This window comes from Neopsephotus bourkii, unplaced genomic scaffold (assembly GCF_033783945.1).
Source record: "Neopsephotus bourkii isolate Nb327-2 ecotype Australia unplaced genomic scaffold, CSIRO-AGI_Nbou_v1 NB_1792, whole genome shotgun sequence".
NCBI classification, from domain to species: domain Eukaryota; kingdom Metazoa; phylum Chordata; class Aves; order Psittaciformes; family Psittacidae; genus Neopsephotus; species Neopsephotus bourkii.
Genome location: NW_026902266.1, coordinates 118814 through 140220, shown reverse-complemented (window position 1 = coordinate 140220; position 21407 = coordinate 118814). Strand labels below are relative to the sequence as shown.

The 21407-nt window shown below is 35.1% G+C and overlaps 1 protein-coding gene across 6 annotated transcripts in view; it reads left to right on the top strand.

Annotated features, from left to right (window-relative positions):
• FMN1 (formin 1) overlaps positions 1–21407 on the top strand; it is a 188425-nt gene that overhangs the window by 112287 nt on the left and 54731 nt on the right. For all 6 annotated transcript variants that reach the window (XM_061342549.1, XM_061342548.1, XM_061342547.1 and 3 more), the window contains 5 exons: positions 1980–2067; positions 11649–11710; positions 12774–12862; positions 18717–18846; positions 20294–20440. In XM_061342549.1, coding sequence (XP_061198533.1) covers positions 1980–2067; positions 11649–11710; positions 12774–12862; positions 18717–18846; positions 20294–20440 — 516 coding nt within the window. The remainder of the gene's footprint in view (positions 1–1979; positions 2068–11648; positions 11711–12773; positions 12863–18716; positions 18847–20293; positions 20441–21407) is intronic.

The following is a 21407-nucleotide window of genomic DNA, read 5'->3' as shown; positions in this document are numbered from 1 at the left end:
ACTTTAATAGGATAATTTCAAATATATTGTCTACAACAGCTATAGTCTGGAAAGGTTTTGCCTCAAACTAGGCATGTCTAATGGGGTTTATGACAACCTATGAATTTGCCCCTGAACAAGGTTAACTTGGAGGTCAGTGACTGCTATACAAATTGCATACTACTCAAGTCTGTAATTATCCCTGTAAGAAGTTAATGTGCTTCGGAGTTCAGCAAATTCATGTAAAGCTTCAGAAATTACCAAGATAAACTGGGCAGTTACTTTTGCAGTGAAAAAGCACAATCAACAGGATGTTGTGCTTACAGAGTATTCATTTACGGTAACTTGTAGCCACATCATCTTGTCTGCTTGTGTACCCAGGAGATAAAGACCCTAAATTGTTTCTCATTTGAATAAAATACTTTAAATAGTATTGCTTCTTTACTATTCAGCATATGTGCTATACATACAGGCTGAAAATCCTCTCAGGGTATATTTTCCAATTTTGGTAGAAAATATGCAACATCTACTTTAACATCAGTTCATTAAATGTTTAGGGGACATAAAATATCTGTCAGAACTTTGTTGAAGGTAACATGTATACCAACTTATATTCTATAAATAAGAACTAAATTTGCATTTTCAGATTAAAATGTCACTATCATTTCTCTTTTTCCTGCATTTTTCTATTACAAATCTGCATGTCATGTAATTGAATGACTAAGTAGTTGCAAAGTTAAATATTCCTAAATCCTATAAAACGCAAATAAGAAACATTTGCGTGGGCTAGTACAAATTTTGTCAGTTAACTATCTGCAATGTGAGCATCTAAAAGAATATTACAGGGATAAGGGATAAAAATTACCTAAAGTTTTAGATATTATTAAATATCCAAGTATTATTGTCACCCAGCTATTAAAAGTAAATTTTGATATGTAGATTAAATATTGTTCATATATTATAAATACTAATTTAGGGAAAACTTTGCTGTTAGCTTTCATTTTACTTGTGAGTTAGTATTTTTAATGCTATTTGTTCATCAACACTGCAAAGTAAGACAACAGCTTGGATATGAACATTTCTTATTTTGAAGAACTTCTGTTTTGAATTTTGTGATGTGCTGCTGTTGTATCTTCCTTATGGCATAAATCTAAATCACAAATACCAACAGTCCAATCATTGTGGGAAGTTTGGTTTTCGTTTTGGTATTTCTAACATCTGAACTATACTTCTAAAATTCTTGGTTTACGTTTCATTATTTATGGATTGACCCACATCAATATCACTAGGTTTAACCAGCCAAAATAATTTCCTCAAGGTTTCCCTCCCTCCTTTTCTTCTCCTCCCCCACCCAACGTCTAAAAAGTTTAAACAATTTAAGTGTCAGTATATTGTACCAACAAGTGTCTGTTACCCAAAATGTGAACAAAATCCTCAAGTCCTTGTGAAGTGGCAAGGGTGTGGAAGAAGCACTTTATACAGGAGTGAAAAGAATTCTTTCAGTAATCCAGAAATTGTGTTGAGAGAGCTTAAAAAGACAATTTTTCAATTTTCCTTGTTCAGGAATCAGTCCTTTGTCAAAAAGAGACTTAAATGTGTTCACACTGAAATATAAACTATCAGACAACCTAAGGAACTTGTGATGTGCTCAGGGTGTCTTACGTAGTTCTGCTGATCAACTTAAGGAAAAGAGGGAAAAAATAAATTCCAGAATAAATATTTGATGTGCCTTTTTTCCCTTTTTAATAGCATCCTACAAGTAAAAGGTGATGTTCTTTACTAGACCTGGTAAGAAGTCAAGCTTACATTTATGAGCCATTTGTTAAGGTGAAGAGCATAGAGATAAGATGAATTTCTTACTATCATATTTAGTTAATAAAAAGATTTGATGTTTGAAGAGACATTCAGTTCAATTCACAAATTAGCTTCTGTCATTAATGTGAATGAATTCTTTGTAGAGTGTTCATTTGATCCCAGATCATTTTGCATCATCTTTCTAGATTATCAAATTGTTGGATGGAAAACGGTCTCAAACTGTAGGAATTTTAATATCCAGTTTGCACCTGGAGATGAAGGATATTCAACAAGGTAGGTGTTTCTTGCACTTAATGTGTCATATTTGCATGGCTATTTTTTTCTCATAGCCCCCTTCAGAGAATTTCATACATTAACAGAATGTGCTTTGAGTATTATCCTCTTTAAGTTATCAGAAGAATCATTCTTCCAGTATATTCCAGTATATGTAAAAGTTTCACCTAAATAAACAGAATTGCATTTAGATAGAATCCTCTATACCGTTTCAGTTAGCCTATCACTTTCTATAGTGTTTTCTCAAAACTTTTATATTTCTCCCCTGCAGTTCCCTCCTTTTTTTAAGCGAGTCCTCCACTGGCAAAAAATGAAATCAAATGCTTGTATGCAAATCTTTTTCGCTTCAAGCATGTAGCCAGTATTTGTTGAATGTTTAAATTTTAAAAAAACCACATTCCAAACTGATGCAGCTACCATGTAGCAATCATCAGAAAGATGTTACTGGATGGCATTTTTCAAAGCATAGAGCTACTCAGAGTATAAATTCCGTTACTGGTAGAAATTATCTTAGTTTGCCAGTAGGACTGTAGAGAAATACAGAATTTTCAGAACACTAGGGTAATTCAGATTCTGCTTGTGTTCTGGATTTTAGAAGATATTGTTTAAGCATATTGTTTATTTCTTTTTCACATTAAAAAAGGAAAATATTCACCATTTAAAACAACTGCTGGAAGAATTCAAGTTGATGTCTCCTTTTTTGCTATTGTTTTCCCTCCATCACATGCAAACACTGGGAAGGGTGTTGAGATGCTGCTGGCATTGGTTATTATTAATTTCAGAAGAGCCTTTGAGCATCTAGCACTTTGAAAGCACAAATGCTTACAGATGTCTCTTGGAATGGAGGGAAACAAGGAAAAGAAGGAATAATTTTGTGCCTGCCAGTATTGTGTGAAAGGTATCAGAATGAGATGGAAAAAAACTGGTGTTACTAAAGGTCTGAATAATTTCCTGGCAGGAATTACAGCAGCATAAGATAGGATAGAAGCTGTATTATACAAACTGGGTAGTATTCTTAAGTATCTTTGGAGATGTTTTCATGACTTTTTATTTTCCGTGCCATGATGTTCTACTAAAATGGAACATACCTCTGTCTGTGTCTTTCTCAAGTCATTTGCTGTACTTCTATAGCTTTTGAAACCCTCTGGCCAATTCATACCAAATTTAAGAGAAAAGAATAAATCAAATGTTTGATATGTATACAGTAGCATTTTAGGTCAAATCAGCGGTACACTTTTGAGTCAAATCTACCAATTGGCCCCTTTGTTGTGTTTGCATTGCAGAGCAATGCAGAACAGTTTAGAGTGGGCAAACATCATTAAGAATTAAATTGAATGAAAAGATTTGCTCTAGGAGTGTGCCAACAGTCTCCACTTATAGCAGGCTTTATATTTTGCTGGATCAGATCAGAGATGGTTAAAACTCCCCGAAATGTGTATAGTGTGAACACTGGATCCTCAGTACCAGCTGTTACTGTCTACAAATCTGTTTCTAAAGACTACTCTAATTGCAATTGAAGACATAGCTAATGTAGTCCTACAAGTTTAATAAAAAATAGTGTTGGTAGAAGAGAGACACCGAAACAAGTGCTGTCACTAAAGGAAAGTTTATAACTCATCACACTCTCTATTCTGAGGTAGCAAATGACTGGCCTGTCACCACATGTGTTGCTCAAGACAGCAATAGGGTATGCTGCTTCTTGCTTATGGAAGCAGCTAGGAGATTCAAATGGGACTTGGGAAAACTGTTAATGGAACTTTTTGAAATATATTAACAAAGCAGGATGAGTGATTCCAATCAAGGTTTGTGTTCAGAGACTATCATCTAGGGAAATAAAAACCAGTTTGCCAGACCCAGGGAAAAAGATCGGTCTTGTACAGAGGATCTTTAGAAATACATGCTGCTATGAAGACAACAGTAGAATTATGCTTGTTTCTCTTATAGTCTTTATCCCCTACTATGTTGTTTAATTTAAATCTGTGTGCAGTCCTGCCTATCAGCAGACAAATTCTTTGAAGACATTATAGTAAATATAATGAATGAAAAATTATCATAGTAAGCTAAATAGCTCATGAGAACACCTAACCAAAACCCTGCATGATTGTTAGGTGATGAACGTCAAAAGTTTTTTTTACAAAATGAAGTTACAAAGAGCTATCTCTAGAAAACATGAAAAATAAGTGCTCATCCATTTTTTCAAGCCAATTTCCATTGCATAATTTAGTATGTGAAAGACAGGGAAGACAAAAGTTCATGGTCTTTGGCAGCTTGCAATAGAGAATGAAGAAAACAGAAGCAAAAAAAAAAAAAAAAAAAAAAATTAAACCTGAAAAGAAAAGGATATCTAATTTTGTTCCAAGTTTTTCTGACCATGTTTGTTGAAAGCCACATATAGATGAATTTGCTGTCAACATACAGTGTACTGATTACTGCACCTGAAGTAGCAGTTACAGAAATACTGAGAAGTAGACAATGTTTCTACTGTTAGAAAAACTATGCGTACAGATGCATGCAAAATTGTAGAGAAGACAAAACAAGAGTAATCACAAGAAAAGCTACGTCCGCCTTGAAAGTAGTGTAAGAGTTCTGCATCAGTAGGATTACCCTCTCTAAATAGCTTCACAGCATATTCTGTAGATAGCTCACAGTACAAAACAAGCAAATGATTATCTCTGGCACCCAGATGTTTCATTTTTGCATTTGATAATGAGCCAGCTGCCATCCTTCAGGAAGGGAATCTCCCACGCATGTTTGTTTGAGAGAGTGAAATTCATCCTTTGCAGATAAGTTTAAATTCTTGCTGTATATGATTATGGTTTAGGTAGAAGTCAATGAAGAAGTGAGTATTTTGGCTGTTATAGGTATTATACTGATGCAGAGGGACATTTAAAATTGTCATGCTGTTCCTGTCTACTACTCAGCTTTTCGGTAGTTGGGAGAAGAGGAGAAAACCTAAGTGTTGTAATGTTCTGAGCTCACTGACAAATTTTATCAGTGAATCTGGTGCTGAAGAATGTAATATATTTTCTGATTGGACCACTATTTAATAATAATAATTTCCTGAGCAGAAGCAGCAGACAGAAAATCTGTCTCAATATGCTATATAGGATCTGTATTTTTATTTAAAAATGAAATAGCAATAATCAAGTCATGCATATATTTGAGATTATTTTCAAGTTTGATTCTCTGCAGTTTTTAAAAACCTTGATGAAGAAGAGATGAGGGATACTGGAGGTCAGCTGCTAGGTAAAGAACATGCTTTAACACACTCAGAGAAGTAATCTCTATTTCGTATCAGTGCACTTCTGTCTTACTTTTCCTATTATTGTTCAGCTGAAATATTACAGTTTGAGAGACAAACTTGTGGCTCAAGAATACTTGTGTGGCTTTGCTGATGAATATTATAACTTGCTTCACAGTGAGGTGTTTCAGTTTTGTTTCTAATGGGAAATACTGATTATACCTGTATTCAAAGATCCTCGGTGGGCACTGGCCTCAGCTTTTTCCAGGGCAACATTTCAGTCACTCAGGCAGTTCCCAATATAGTAGCTAGCAATATCAGTATACTAAAAAATGCATAATAGTAACCTTTACTGCAGCATATGTAATCTGTACTGGCTTCCCATGAGCTACTGAGAACTTTTTTCAAGAGTAAACTGGCAAAATTATGGGGGAGCCCAGATGAAAAATAGTTTTAGTTACAGAAAATGGAATATACATAAAATGTAGACACCTATGTCAAGTGGAGTGACTATCCCAAATCCCTCCCTACCTCCATAGTACCTCGATTTTGCCACTAAAATTACGAGGCGTCAGAAGTTCTGCTTCTGTACATTGCTAGAAATAGTTCACTAATTCCCCTGATTTCCATCAGAATGCATTAACTACATGGTCTTACATGCTGGTATATTTTCCTTGGGACCAAATCTGTGAGATGTGATAGATCACACCAGATGTACACTTTATAATCTATTGCACTATTTGTGGCAATGAAGTGCCATATTACTCCACAGAGAACAGCTTCAGGCTTTGCTAGTACATTTACCAAGGCAAGAGTTTAACAGTGTAACACTGCAACACGGATAGAACTACACTGATAGGGCTTAGCCTGTATGGCAAAGTGGGGAGTGTAACACTGGTCCTTATCATTGAGACTATTTCTAAGGCTAATTTAGTATTTTTTTTCCTTTCCTAGATGTTAAACAATTAAATATAATGTCTAAAACTCCATTTATTGAATCAGGATGGCACTGGCCAACCTGTAATAGCATGTATGGGGACCTGGTATGTTTATTGTGCATTTGGAACATTCGTTTATTCACCAACGATGTAAATTATCTATTCAGATACATACTAAGCTTTGAAAATTAATTAGAAAAATATATTTGATCACATTTAGATAGGTTGGATTAGAATGGATTTTGTTGAAAATCTTAGGTTATGCCATCTGCCTTTGTAGATCCACCTTCGTTACTGGGTTTTTTGGTTGCTTCTCAAATGTAGAATATATTTTTATTATAGTGTAACAGATATTCTAATGGTAAGCAATGCAGGTAACTACCATGCCATTCTGCACCAATTTTTTTTCTGTGGCATTGTAGGAGGGGACCAATTTCCTAGAAAGAACACTCTTACATTACTGCTGTACGATGTTAGACAACCGGTTGAAAAGTGTTTGATTGGTCTTCTCCAACTTTGTGATTTACCCTCCATTGTCAACAGTTTGGGGTACATAACTGGGAAAACATGAACATCACATTAACTCAGCCAGACTGATAATCAATCCAATAATCATTCTAATTCCATATTATGCTTCTAATCATCCTGGGATTTCCGTGTGGTCTTCCCCTGATGAGAAGCCACAGAGGTTAAAGAAATAGGTTGCATTTCCTTAGTCCAATTTATGGTCTATCATATATTAAGGCATATTACCATTTATTATGGCATATCATTGTTAATCAGGCACTTAGCATCCAAAAGACTATGTTTTTTGTGTATGAGGTAGACTACTCCAAAGCCACTCTAATCTGCAGACCTCAGTGTGCTCAGAATTTTTGAATCTCATTTGTGTTTTAACTGTATCGTGCAACACAAATAAGATCGCAGTTCTTTTCTCTGTTATATTTTGGAAGTACTTCTGGCTAAAGATAAATGCTTTGAAATATTTCTTACTTGCACTATATGAAAATAGTTTTATGGGGGTTTCAACTAAAATATTTTGCAGAATGGAAATATAGATTATAAATATTTAAAAACTGTTGATCGAAGTTGCATGACTTTTCTGCCTACACAAACTATTACAAGTATGCATTCTCGATATATGTATACTATGAATAAAGTATAGATAGCTGCATACCCACCTCAGAAGTTGGGAAAAAAATTTATTTAAAAGCTTTGGGTTTGTTTGTTTGGGGTTTTTTTTTTGTTGGTTTTTTTTTTTTGGGGGGGGGGGTGTTGTTGTTTTTTTTCTCTGGAAAATTCACAACATATGTTTCTGTGAATCTCTTGGGCATCCAGCCTGAATTGGGTAGGTTAACATTATTACTAGAGTCTTTTGCTCCTGAGTTCTTGCAGGAGCTGAGCTTTCTGTCTTCTAAACCTACATTATGCCCATAGTGCTTCTTTGTAATAAATATTTTAATGGCTTTTGTGTTGCACGATAGTTAAATACAGGAGAAAACCACATCAAGTTGTCAGAAGTAAACCAGAGTGACTTGGGTATTTTAAGTGGTTTTCCAAGTAGGGATTTGCATTTAACAGTTGTCATTTTCTAACTGACTAGATCAGTCACTATTGAATTTAAATTTCTGTTGATGGGCTTCATGTTTGCATGAAATCAAGCCTAACTCAGCAGAATGTACTACGTTAAACAGTGAAGTACTTCCAGGACAAGGAAATGTACCTTTGGAAAGGTCTTTTTATTTAAATAACATATTTCTGTTTTATCATTAGGGAGCAGTTAAGATGATTTCTTCATATTTCATACTTTAATCATCACATTAAATGGTTTGATATTGCTGAGTACATGTAAGCTCTGTCAGCAGGACTTAAATCCTGATTTAACCAAAATCTGTTTAGTAAGAGTGAGTCTGTGTATCAGTATCAGCCTTAAGATTGTTGGTATTTAAGCTGGTTAAGAGAAGTATCTTTCTGATATTTAACCTCTAAGCCCTACAGTTGTATGTAGACTGCACAAAGTACGCTTTAAATTCTCAGCTTTTCTTTGGTCTACATTTTTGAATTGATAAGGCAGAGTATGTGAAAAATCTGTGTGTAAGGAATTTGTTATTTACAGTTAGATTCATTTTTAAAAAGTGAGTTTGTTAAATAACTTTGGTACAAGTTTATATTCAAAGCAACACTCTTAGTATGTGAAATGTAGTTGGCAAGTATTTTTATGTGTGCTTGTTAGTTTGAATGCATGATGCTGATCTGTTTTTTGTCCTAGCTGACGGTTATTATATCTTAATGGGTGCAACCCAGCACTAATGATCCTTGTGTATATAAATTCTTCTTGTTGTGAGCAGACACCATAGGCCACATAAAAATGTTTGCCTCAATTTCCCTGAAAAAAAGGATCTCAGAAACCAGACTTGGCCAAGTAACAGATTTTTTAAAGGTAGAGGAACCCAATAAAATTACCAGCTTTTCACAGCATGAGTCTACTTCCTTTTGACATATTGTGAGGTGTAGGTGAAATATTCTAACTGAACTGACAGTGTAAGGAAGACAGCTAACTAGAAAGCAAGATAAAAGTAAAACCCACTGATGGTGATTGATATTGTAATAGCTAATAATTGTTTTGGAGCCTCTTTTGTAGATTTGTGATACTTCACCTGTATTGCTTACACTTATGTGAGTCTTAATATAATGAGATTTAGTGCAGTGAAGTATAAAGTTAAATTCACATCATCAGAAAGATCACTTTGGAAAACTTACCCTTTTTTATTCATTTTACTAATTTTAATAAACATATGATTAAAACTGGGTTACATTTTTCAGATAAAAATTATGAAGCATTTGTTCCTTTGACTCTTAAGTAAAAGGTAAAATAATTTGTTTCTTTGAAGTAGTGTAATGGGTTTTTTTTCAGCAGCCCCAATTCAAGTTAATTTACACAGCACACTGTGAATGTATTACCCATGCTGTATTTTACATGTTTTTGTCTTCTGCTCCAAATGTCTATGGCATAAGATTTAATCAATTTGAATGAAAAAGAAAGACAAAGATATTAAAATACAGTGCTTCCAAGTTTTTTCAAGTCAGAGTCTATATATATTAACATCCTAAGATGTCCAGCTGTCACTGAATTGAGTAATATGGCTAGATATTTAACTGAAGCCTGTCTGTATGAACATTGCCAATAATAGCATGGCACAGGTTGTATAGCAAGTAAATCAGAAAGTATTTTCTCACTTTGTACACTCACATCCTGCCCAAAAGAGAAAATAATAATGTCATCAATTATTAATTCTGTTAAAAATATGTTCATTTATCAGACTGTATTTTATTAGTTTAATCTCAAACTTTTTTTGCTTTATTATGTCACTTCAAAAGAACACTGATTTCTTTAGAACTGGTATTTAGTACAGAAACATAGATAAGAAAATACAGCATTAAAAACCACTCTGAATTTGAGGACTTTTTTCTGATAAATCCCTGACTGAAAATCCCAGTTAGATGTGCAAATCTTAATCTTCTTATTAAAGTGTTCTTTTTCCCAAACTACTTCCTGTTACTGTAATAGTCCTGTAGCTAAAAAAAAAAGTAATATTAGTTACACATTTTGCATTTCTAGCATGAATTCAGATTGCCTCCAATAAGTTGCTTTTCTAGATAACTCTGGACAAATAAATTTCTCCTTGTAAGCAGATTTTGGAATATTGAAAAATAAGATGAAAGTGAAACCACAAGGGGTTTTGAACTCAATATGCATATTAAAGTCTTAGCAATTACATATATTGAACTATGAAACCAATTTTCCAGTAGATTTTCCAGTCTCTTGGGTTCTTTTGAAATATCATCGTATAATACAAAATATAATGCAACTCATGGAACCATCTTGCAAGAGCCAACAGATGATCTCATAGATGGAATCTGTAATGATTTTGGTTATATTCTAAAGTTTATTTGCGTCTTTTGAATAGGGCAAAAACAGTTGGAGCTATTGAAGTTTTTTCACTGATATTGTTTTCTTCCATATAATTCATTACTTCTAGCCAAGGTATAATGTCAACAGATAGAATCATAATTGACAGGCAAAATTTTAAAGCATTCTAAATGTCATTGGACCTTTTAATAAAATTAATTAGCCTGCCACAGAGAAAATTTACTGGCCTGCTGGTTAATTTCACAATGTAAAATCATGAGGTAGGTGGAAGAGCAGGCGAAAGCTTATTACTTTTAAATAATTATTTAAAGATGTGTGACTTGCCTCTTTCAGACATGAATTGCAAATGCAGCAAGAGCTTTAAAATCTTCTAAATTCACAAACAGTCAAGTTTCCTTTGAAGAAGTATAATGTAGTTGAAATTAAAATTTATCAGATACTAGCTACTGATGAGTCACCGATTATGTGGAAAAGTGTTAGACCCCTTAAACTTGATTCTTTGGGGATTAATGTTCCCAGTAACATTTAAACACGTCAGGAGTTCAGAAATTGTGCCCAGTCCCATTATGAGTCTTGAGGAAAAGCCAGCTTTAGAAAAATTAAACATCCAAAGTTATTTCTATTCCATTGTGCTTCTCTCAGTTTACTGGAATTTAGCATTAGAGAGCATTAGAAATCACCATGAAATGATACTATTTAATTTTCAGAAGAGTCCCGATACATTGCCTATATTGCAGTGGGATTTGCAAATGTCAGAAACACCTAACATCATATATTGCAAATGTAGTAACATTTGGAACTAAGATAGGAAACGTGAGAATTTTCATTTTCAGTAATGAGGCATAATTAATCCCTGAAGAGTATACTTAGGTGTCTCTGTATGGTGTGTAAAAGTATTTATCTGGAAATTGTCATGTGGGTAGTCTTCAAGAGGATAAAGCTAAATTGAATGTGACCTGATTTATGAAGATACCTTAAAAATCCATAGTACAGTCTTCTATTCCTGCAAATCTGCAACTTGCAAATCTTGCAAGTTTGTCTGTCTGTCTACATTCCAACATTGCTAGTGCCACGTCAAGCAGATCTCCCATAGGGAGACCTAAATACTCCAAGTCTCAATTCGTTCCTATCCATCCTTATAAGCTACCATGAAATCTGTCTGGTATCAGTTGTTCTCGTGTTCTGCCTGGCCACCTATGCAATCAGCTGAATGCCTGGCAGGTCATATCTTTGATTGCTGAGTATATTGGAGAGGAAAAGTAGAACTCCATTTTCTGGAGACTTCTAAGAGTTTATAACTTCTTTCATGAGTGCTGTGACTTGAAATCAAAACAAAAGTAAAATGCTGAAAATAGTAAAATATTAACTGAATACAAATATGTCAAGGTCAGATCTCCTTTCTCAGGAGACCAAACTAAACTCTTAAGTTTAAGATGTTCAAGCATCTAATTTGTCATTGTGTTCTATACAGCTATACTCTGTGTTGATGACTCCATAGTAGATCTGGAAACACTGGAAGCACTATATGAAAATGTAAGTAAGTTTGAGTAAAGCTGTGGTTAATCACCACAATATTTCAGACACAAAATTAAGTAAAGCTTTATTTTTATGTTTATTCATTTTAGAATACAGACATTATTCCTTCCAGTACCTGAAGGAGGCTTTTAAGGATGCTGGGGAGGGACTCTTCATTAGGGATGGCAGTGATAGGACAAGGAGTAATGGGTTCAAACTTAAACTGGGGAAGTTCAGATTGGATATAAGGAAGAAATTCTTTACTGTAAGGGTGGGCGAGCCACTTGAATAGGTTGCCCAGGGAAGTTGTGAATGCTCCATCCCTTGTGGTGGTCAAGGCCAGGCTGGAGAGAGCCTTGGGTGACATTGTTTAGTGTGAGGTGTCCCTGCCCATGGCATGGGGGTTGGAATTTGATGATCTTAAGGTCCTTTCCAACCGTAACTATTCTATGATTCTATGATTATATAGAAAAAGTCTTTAGGGAATTTAACAGTAATAAAATAGGTAACGTAAGAAAATACTCATTGACATGGTTATTTCTCTTTCTAGCATACTTTCTTAAATGTCAGAAACTTAAAACAGTGGGCTGTTTTGGGAATCAGGTTAAAATGTACCAAAAGGCATAATATCTAGCAATTTTTTCTTCTGATCTGCCTGAAAAACACTGTCTTTACTTAAGGCCTATTTTGTGCTAACAGTATAAGTGGCTGTCCTTACCTAAGTTGCTTTGTAGATTAAGTATATAGCATTCATGAACTGTATGACTATGAAGTTGCATGGAAGAATACATTTACACTTGACTGTACCAGAGCTACCTCTCCAACCTAAACTGTGTGAAGCATCCTGTAGCAATACTTGCAGTGCTGTGTTCTATAAGGATGCTCTGCTTTGTGTCCATCAGTAGTAAATGACGCTACAAGGCAATGAATAAATTTTTATAGATCTCTATTCCTCACTCTTTTGCATAGTCTAAATGGTTTCCAATAAAAATATAGTTGTTACTTGCAGACAAACAGGCAAATAGTATTTTATTCATATGTTATAAATTAGTTATTAATAAATTTATATTAATTCACCTAGAGAGCACAAAAGGATGAACTGGAGAAAATCAAGCAATATTATCAGACTTCAAAAGAGGAGGAACTGAAGCTTCTGGATAAACCAGAACAGTAAGATTATATTTCTGTAATATTTGTTATATAATGTAGTTCTTGATGATATGTTAAAAGGGATCTAGATAGACAATTTTGGGTAGCTAATTTTCAACTTTTTGTGTATTTCAAGGCATGATGTAAACTTTGCCTCTATCACAATGTTTTTCAGACATGACAAATTCTACTACAACTTGGACCACCAAAATTGATAAAATATATAGCCTTGAGTAAAAAAAATTCTGTTCCCATTCTCACATTTATAAAAGGCTTATCCTTTCCTTACAGCTTTTAGGGCTAAATTAACATGTCATAAAGCAGGGCCAGATTGACTTTGGTTGTTGATTATTTGAAACAGCTCTAAGCACAGAGGGGTTTGGTGAGTTCTTTGACAAAGACGCACTGACAACTGTTAGGATAAAAAACTTCTTAAGTATTACCCCTTCTGTTGTAATAAACCTTCAAATAATGTGAAAATCACAAGAACCCATAAGCAGAATTGTAATCCTGAATTTTATTTTAGTGTATTAATTTGATTTCAGATTTTGGCCTACTGGTGGTGCTTGTCTTCTGCTACTTTGCTACATTTCCCTTTGTACTTCCATAATTTTCTTCTAATCACAGTGCAGTTTCTTGCCCTGAGGCCTGTCTGTCATCTTGCTTCTTGCTCTTGTCAGTTGTTGCCTTTTATGCTGCCTTTGTTGCCTTTTATGCTGTCTTTGCTGTAAGAAGGAGTAGGGCGAGGAATAACTGAAGTAGCAAAGATATTATACGACTGGTCGATGTCAGAAGTATTGCCTTTTCTTACCTTTTTTTCCCCATTAAAATATTAGTGGTGAAAAGCACATTCTTTTTTTCTCTTTCTCCTAATGCAAATCAGCTAAATACTCATTTGTGACTGTCCACTAGGGAATAGGTTAATTTTGGAGAGGGGCCTATCATACTTGATTGAGTGGCTATCATTCTTAAGTAAGATTTAGATGACAGATAGCTATAAAGTGTATATACTAGCTTGTTCTTGCATCCCATATCCATGGCTTTCATTCCATTGTCTTGGGGCATGAGAATACATTGTGTGACTAGTTAGTGTTTTCCAGAGCTTGAATCTTTGGCAGTCTGTTTGCTGTATGTCTAAATGCAACAAATATTAATGCATTTTTTTGTTCTAGAGAATACAAATCTTGTAGAACTACAGATTTACAAAAGGTTGTCTGTTTTTATAAATTTCAGTGAGTTAATGTTAATCTTAAACACAAAGTTGGATTTACGCTATCATTGTTCCATAATTAAAAGTACTGTAACTAAAGCAGTTATGCCTGATCATTCAAAGTCAAATACTACTGTCAAAGACAAAAAAATACTGGAAATACTAGCAATAGGGAGTCATGTAATGAATTCATTGACATGAATTCACTGGAGTCTAAAGGAAACATTTGCCATTTTTAAATGCTTGGATTACAAAACAAGTAGAAAGATTTATTGGTATCACTGATGCTCTCCTGCACATGTGATTTTGATTTGTTTCACTGGCATGTTAAATTTGCTATTGTTGGCACAAACAGTAATTATGACAGCAACATGACAATAATCCCCTAAATTATGCTTTATGATAATAGTTGCTAAAATGCTAATATTTGTTATCATGATAAACATTTATGTGCACAATTGACCACAATTTGGGGGTTTACTAGCAGGATACAGATGCTTTAGCTAGTTTCCAGGAAGACCCTTTTAGTTGTAACATAAACTCTTCAAAGTCCTCTCTGCTGTGAAAGAAATACAAATGAAGGAAGTAGCAGCAAAATATGGTATTGAGTTTTCCTGGTTTGTATGTAGTATATGTATATGTTTGAATTCAGGAATAAGTCAGCTATTTTAATTGATGTCCAAGTAGTGCTATTTGCTTTCTTTGAAGACTGCCATTTCCTTTTACTTCAGTTTAAATTTTACTGGCTTACTTAGAAACTTGCAGAATTAGATACACCTTTCTCCCCACCAAAAAAAATTTACAAATTTTATATTCTTCAAACATGGATAAATGTGAACTGGTAAATAGTTTCGCTCCAGAGAACATGCCTTACTTATCTATCTTCAGGAAGAATGTTCTGTTACACTAAAAACATGGTAATATTCCTGGCTTGAAAAATACCCTCAAGTCCTTTACTACAGGATTCTGGTGGGATAAAAGAGTTCTCAAGTAAAGGCTTTTTCTTTTTTTTTTTATTACGGTTTTTTCAGGAGAGGAGTAAAATGGACCTCACAATGATGAACAGCAAATTCTGTTTACTTTAGGCCATAAGAAGTGTAGCAACAAGAAACCTATAAAAAACTTATGTCACAGTCATCCTTTAAGTCAAAATAATACTTTTCTCAGATTAAAATTGCAAAAAAATGGCTGAAGTAAAATTGATGGTTTCTCTCCACCTGAACTGATGGTTTATCTTTGATAAACCACCAATTTTTAGTCTTGGAAGGCAGACGCAGGGACTGGGAGAATGAAGACCTCAGGCCCACTGTAGGAGAGGATCTGGTTCAAGACCATCTTAAGAACTTGAACATGCACAAATCCATGGGTCCTGATGAAATCCATTCGTGGGTCCTGAAGGAGCTGGCAAATGCATTTGCTAAGCCACTGCCCATCATATTTGAAAAATCATGGCAGTCAGTTGAAGTTCCCAACAACTGGAAAAAGGGAAATATAACCCCCATGTTCAAGAAGGGGAAAATGGATGACCCAGGGAACTACAGACCAATCAGTCTCACCTGTGTGCCTGGCAAAATCTTGGAGCAGATTCTCCTGGAAGGCATGCTAAGGCACATGAAAAAAAGGTGCTTGGTGACAGCCAGCATGGCTTCACTAAGGTTAAATCCTGCCTGACAAATTTGGTGGCCTTCTATGATGGGGTGACGGAACTGATGGACAGGGGTAGAGCAGTTGACGTCATCTACCTGGACTTTTGCAAAGTGTTCAACACTGTCCCACAAGACTTTGTCTCTAAATTGGAGAGGCATCAATTTGATAGGTGGACCACTCGGTGGATAAAGAACTGGCTGGATGGCCGCACATAAAGAGTTGTGGTCAATGGCTCAATGTCCAGTTGGAGACCAGTAACGAGTGGTGTACCTCAGGGATCGGTGCTGGGACCTGTTTTGTTCAACATCACTGTGGGTGACATGGACAGTGGGATTGAGTGCGCCCTCAGCAAGTTTGCCAATGACATCAAGCTGTGTGGTTTAGTTGATACACTGGAGGGAAGGGATGCCATCCAGAGGGACCTTGACATGATTGTGAGGTGGGCTGATGCCAACATTATGAAGTTTAACCATGCAAGGTCCTACACCTGCGTTGGAGCAATCCCAGGCACAGCTGCAGGTTGGGCAGAGAAGAGATTCAGAGCAGCCCTGCGGAGAAGGATTTGGGGGTGTTGGTTGATGAGAAACTTAATATGAGCAGGCAGTGTGCACTCACAGCCCAGAAAGCCAACCGCATCCTGGGCTGCATCAAAAGGAGTGTGACCGGCAGGTCGAAGGAGGTGATCCTGCCCCTCTACTCTGCTCTTGTGAGACCTCACCTAGAATATTGTGTGCAGTTCTGGTGTCTTCAACACTTTTTAAAAGGACATGCAGCTGTTGGAGCAAGTCCAGAGGAGGGCCACGACGATAATCAGGGGTCTGGAGCACCTCCTATATGAAGAAAGCCAGAGAAAAGTGGGGCCGTTCAGCCTGGAGAAGAGAAAGCTGTGTAGAGACCTCCATAGCAGCCTTCCAGTATCTGAAGGGGGACAAGGGGTAACAGTTAAAGCTTAAATAGGGGAAGTTTAGATTGGATAAAGGAGGAAATTCTTTCCTGTTAGGGTGGTGAGGCACAGGAATAGGTTGCCCAAGGAAGTTGTGAATGTTCCATCCCTGTCGGTGTTCAAGGCCAGGCTGGACGAAGCCTTGGGAGAGATGGTTTAGTGTGGGTTGTCCCTGCCCATGGCAGGGGGTTGGAACTAGAGGATCTTAAATTCCTTTCCAACCCTAACTATTCTATAATTCTGTGATTCTATAACTACAGATTCACGCTGTGATTTTGTGTTTCATAACTACTTTTGTAATCACTAAGGTTCCTTTTTTGATGGATTTCACGTATAAGTGTTCTATCTAGATATTTACACTGAATACTTTGAATTCCAAAATCTGGAGATATTTTCATTTTGTGCTGTTGCTCTTTTAACTCTTGACACAGTTACGTTTTATTCCAATGACCAGCATGTAGAAAATAGTTGCCTTTTAAAAGGAAGGAAAGAATGTTTGTCATTTGGCTTTTTTAATTTAAACTTTTAAAATGTATGTATATTAGAACTTCAGTGAAATAGTTTGGGTTTTTCTTTCTTTTGTTTCTCTCACACAAAGTGCAAAGTATCCTTTTTTTTTTTTTTTTTTTTTTTTTTCCTGGCAATACCATTCATTCCCAATAGGAAGCATTTTTATTAATACCAGCTTGGCATTTCTTTTTCTCCCCACTGCTAAAGTGTAAGAGCGAAGCTGGGCCTCCCCAGTCCTTCTCTCACAATAGATCTTTACATCAGGGAAGAAAGAAAAAGAAGGGAAAAAATATATATATTCCAATTAAAATGTCATATTTCACACCAGCCACAAGTGGATTTTGCTGTTAATTTAGACAGTCATTATGTATTCAACAAAGCATTGCATGCAGGAGAAATTTATAAAGCAGATTTTAAGCTGGTGATATTATCTATTATGAAAAAGAAATAATTTGGCGAAATCAGATGTATTGGTTTAAATAAGTAAAATAAATTCATTAAAATTGCAAGTTAATAATGGTTTCCATAATTTCCCATGATGTAGAAAGATCTTTATGGCATTGCGTTAAGGGGTATCTAGGGATATCTATAGACATGAGATTAGAAAAATGTTCTAAAATGATACTGGAACAAAAGACAGCTTGTTTCTGGATTTCAAGAAAGCCTGTGTATCTCTGAAATCCTTGACTCAAAACCCACAAAGGAAATCATGCAAACTCTTTATTATAAGAAATGCTAAAGCTTCTTTTATTATTTAGCTAAGCTCTGACATTTTAAACTGAAGAAAAGTGCGGAATTACTCATGCCTTTGGGATGCTTTCATTTTGTCATATTCGAACTACAGTTGTTGAATATGCTTCTATCTGTTTATATTTACCAAAGAGTTAAAGGAAGAAGGCTGGAGTAGACTCACAAGGAAAGTGCATATATGAGGACAGATAAAGAACAAATAAAGAGTTAGTAACTATGCTGAACAGTGACTGAAGAGAGATACAATCTGCAAGTATTTTAGAGCTAAATATACGGCTAGGTGCATTACCATAAAACATGCTGCTATATAATTGGAAGTGTGGTGCAAATTAGTAAAAGAAAATTGAGGCTGAGCATCAGAAGAAATTTCTTGGCAGACATTTTATATTATGAAATAACATTGTAGGAATATATTGAGTTCCGTATTGCTGGGCAAAATTTTAGGAGAAACAAAAACACATGAGTGAAACATTAAATAGATAGTGCTTCTCTAGTTCTTTCCTTCTCTTTTCCTTTTTTTTTTCTTTTCTTTTTAACCTATGATCTAGGTTTATGTTTCTTCTACTTATTATTCAGCTGTGATAGTGGGTTAATGTATTCGTGTTATAATGATTAATATCTTGCCTTTTTCTTGATATTAATAGGATTTCTTAACACATCAAGCATAAAGAATGTAAGAATCATAAATTCTGTCACATTTGATTTGAAGTAGGAAAACTTGCATGTATATTTCATTATACTACAGCTTTGATCCATTGTTGTACCCCACAGAAAAGAAATATAAAGATTCATTTATACTTTTGTTTTTCCTACAGATTTTTGTATGAGTTATCTCAGATCCCTAACTTCACAGAACGGGCCCAGTGTATTATCTTCCAGTCAGTTTTTTCTGAAGGGATTACATCCGTGCACCGGAAAGTTGATATCATAACTCGTGTTTCCAAGGTAAGTCATAATGAAAGCTAAATAAAACCAGAAATATACTTCTTTTTTTAGCATAAGTGATGAACCTTAAGCATGATTATTGGCTATTCAGGAAAATAAATATATATTAAATTTCTTAGCTGCTTATAAGAACAAAAAGAAGAGGAAAGAAGGAAGATGAGTTCTGTGTGATACCCTATGGTCTATATAGGAAAACTGATTTTTATTTCAGTGGAAGACTTTTTTTACTTTGCACATTAAGTTGAGTAATAGATAATCTCCAAAAAATAGAAATTAAATATAAGACTAGCTTAGTACAGGGCCTTGTAAACTTACTTTATTTTGCACATCACTATTGATGCCATCCACAATAGATGTCTATCACGTTCATAAGCTTGTTACGTTCCCCTGGTTTCTGTACATTTCTGTTAGCCCTAATATAGTGGATTTTTTTAGTAACTGACGAAGCTGTACCTAAGATTTCTATACTATGAATGATTAAAGACAAGATTTTAAAATTCTAACCAATAAACCATGAAAAGTAGAATGAGTTATGAGTTCAAAGAGGACTTAAATAGTGACCTAAAGTATAGCATCCTGACTTTGTGTTTTTTTTTCCTCCAAATTTGAAGATAGCTTTTGCTGTTTGCCTTCACAAAGTGCCCGTGTTCTGCCTCTTTGGATTCCTTTGCATATTCTAATGAAAATAGTTACTTAGTGTTTTCTTTAAAAAGCAGACATAAATAAGGATTCAGTTTTGTATGAGGTAGGGGAAGTGGCATTGCTCTCAGTTTCCCTTTGAGGAGCTCACACTACAACTGATTTATCCAGTGTGTAGTATAAGGTGTACTCTAAGGCTGCATATTTAAGGATTAGGCCAGTGGCCTCAGGTTCTCAATTGACAAGATAGATGTCTTTATATGCAAAGTAAAATAATTTATTAGTTCTCCACTGTGTTTCTTTTCCATTTTGAGGTGCAATAATTTAGTCCTTACCCTGATATGTCTGCATTAAGTGTGGATCCAGACGTGAATTTCCAGAGCACCAGGACCAATGGGAAGCAGACTGACTATGACAGTCTGAGTCCAACCTAGTGGCAGCAAAAATAGCACATCTCCATTTGACCATGCATCATGCAAACTCAGAGAATCACAGAATCATAGAATAGTGATAAACCACCTCAGTAAGATTTTTAAAGGCTGCAATTAATGTGTTTTTGTCATCTGCATAGTGTATGATACCATATAATTTGCTTCATATGGATTAAGTTAGTGTCTTAGTCAGGTAATGTTCCTCTTAAATGTTTGACTGTTGTTCCAGTTTTAGCTTCCTTTCCCTAGTGGAATAAAAACACACAAGAAACAAAACTTCTAGCAAAAATAAAGCAAAAAAAAAAAAAGCTTTTTGTTATATTAGCAATTAGAATTTTTGTGTCAATAGAAGTTACCGACTAGTATCCTTTTTCCAGGCTTTGCTGAACATGACAAGTGTAAAGGAAATTTTAGGTTTGATTCTGGCTTTTGGAAATTATATGAATGGTGGGAATAGGACCCGAGGTCAAGCAGATGGATTTGGATTGGAAATACTCCCCAAACTAAAGGATGTCAAAAGCAGAGTAAGTACTAATTTTCAATTACAGATATTTTTTCTCAAGTGATATTTTTGTTCTTTCATCTGTCAAAAGTTAGTTTTTTCTTATTTTTTACCATTCTTGCTTGAAGGAACAAGGCACTTCGTACCATTTTCTTGATTTTTTTTTTTCTCCCAACTTTTCACTTTCTTTTGCACATGTGCTTATTTCCATGATCTCCAATTTCTCCTATTCCGTACTACTAAGGTAATTGTCTTCTGTGAGGGCTTCTCTGTGTGTCTCTCTTACTAGTAGGAATGTAATTACAGTAGGATATAGAGAAGATGTAGAGAAGTGAGAGAGCACAAACTGCTGAAGTCTTCTCCAGTAAATGTGCCCACTCTTTTCTTGCTCTTAACATAACTCTAGGTGAGTAAAAATATTTTTAAAATCAGGTTTAAAAGCAAAGTATCAGTGAAAGTTCAGTGTAACATATACACTATGGAATTATACTTAAGGAATATAAATTTATAATATACAGGATTCTAATCCTCTTCAAAGAGGCATGTCAGACCCAGCAAGATATTTTCTTTTTTTTTTTTTATTAGCAGTTAAATGGCTGTAGGGCATGAATTCTGAGTGGCATGCACGAGAAAAATGCTCATAGATGGCAGTAAATTATTTTGTCAAAAATTGAGAACTAGCACATTTTTGATTAGTCATGCTAGGATCAAAGTTAGTCTCAAACTCTGGAAACCTTTTGAGAGGAGATTGTTTTGTTCCTTATTTCAGTAGGGCAGAGGAAGAGGTGTTAAATAATATAGGCAATGGAAACACTGCTTAAATTCGTTCTTTGCCAGAGCATATGTAGACACTACATGGATACATGAAGCAGCAATGAAATGCTTTCTTGAATTACAGGAAATGTAGATTTTAAGCTTTTGTTCCCAATTATGTTTCATGTATGTAAGAATGTGTGTGACAGGCAATGTTCGGAAACTAGTATGTCTAG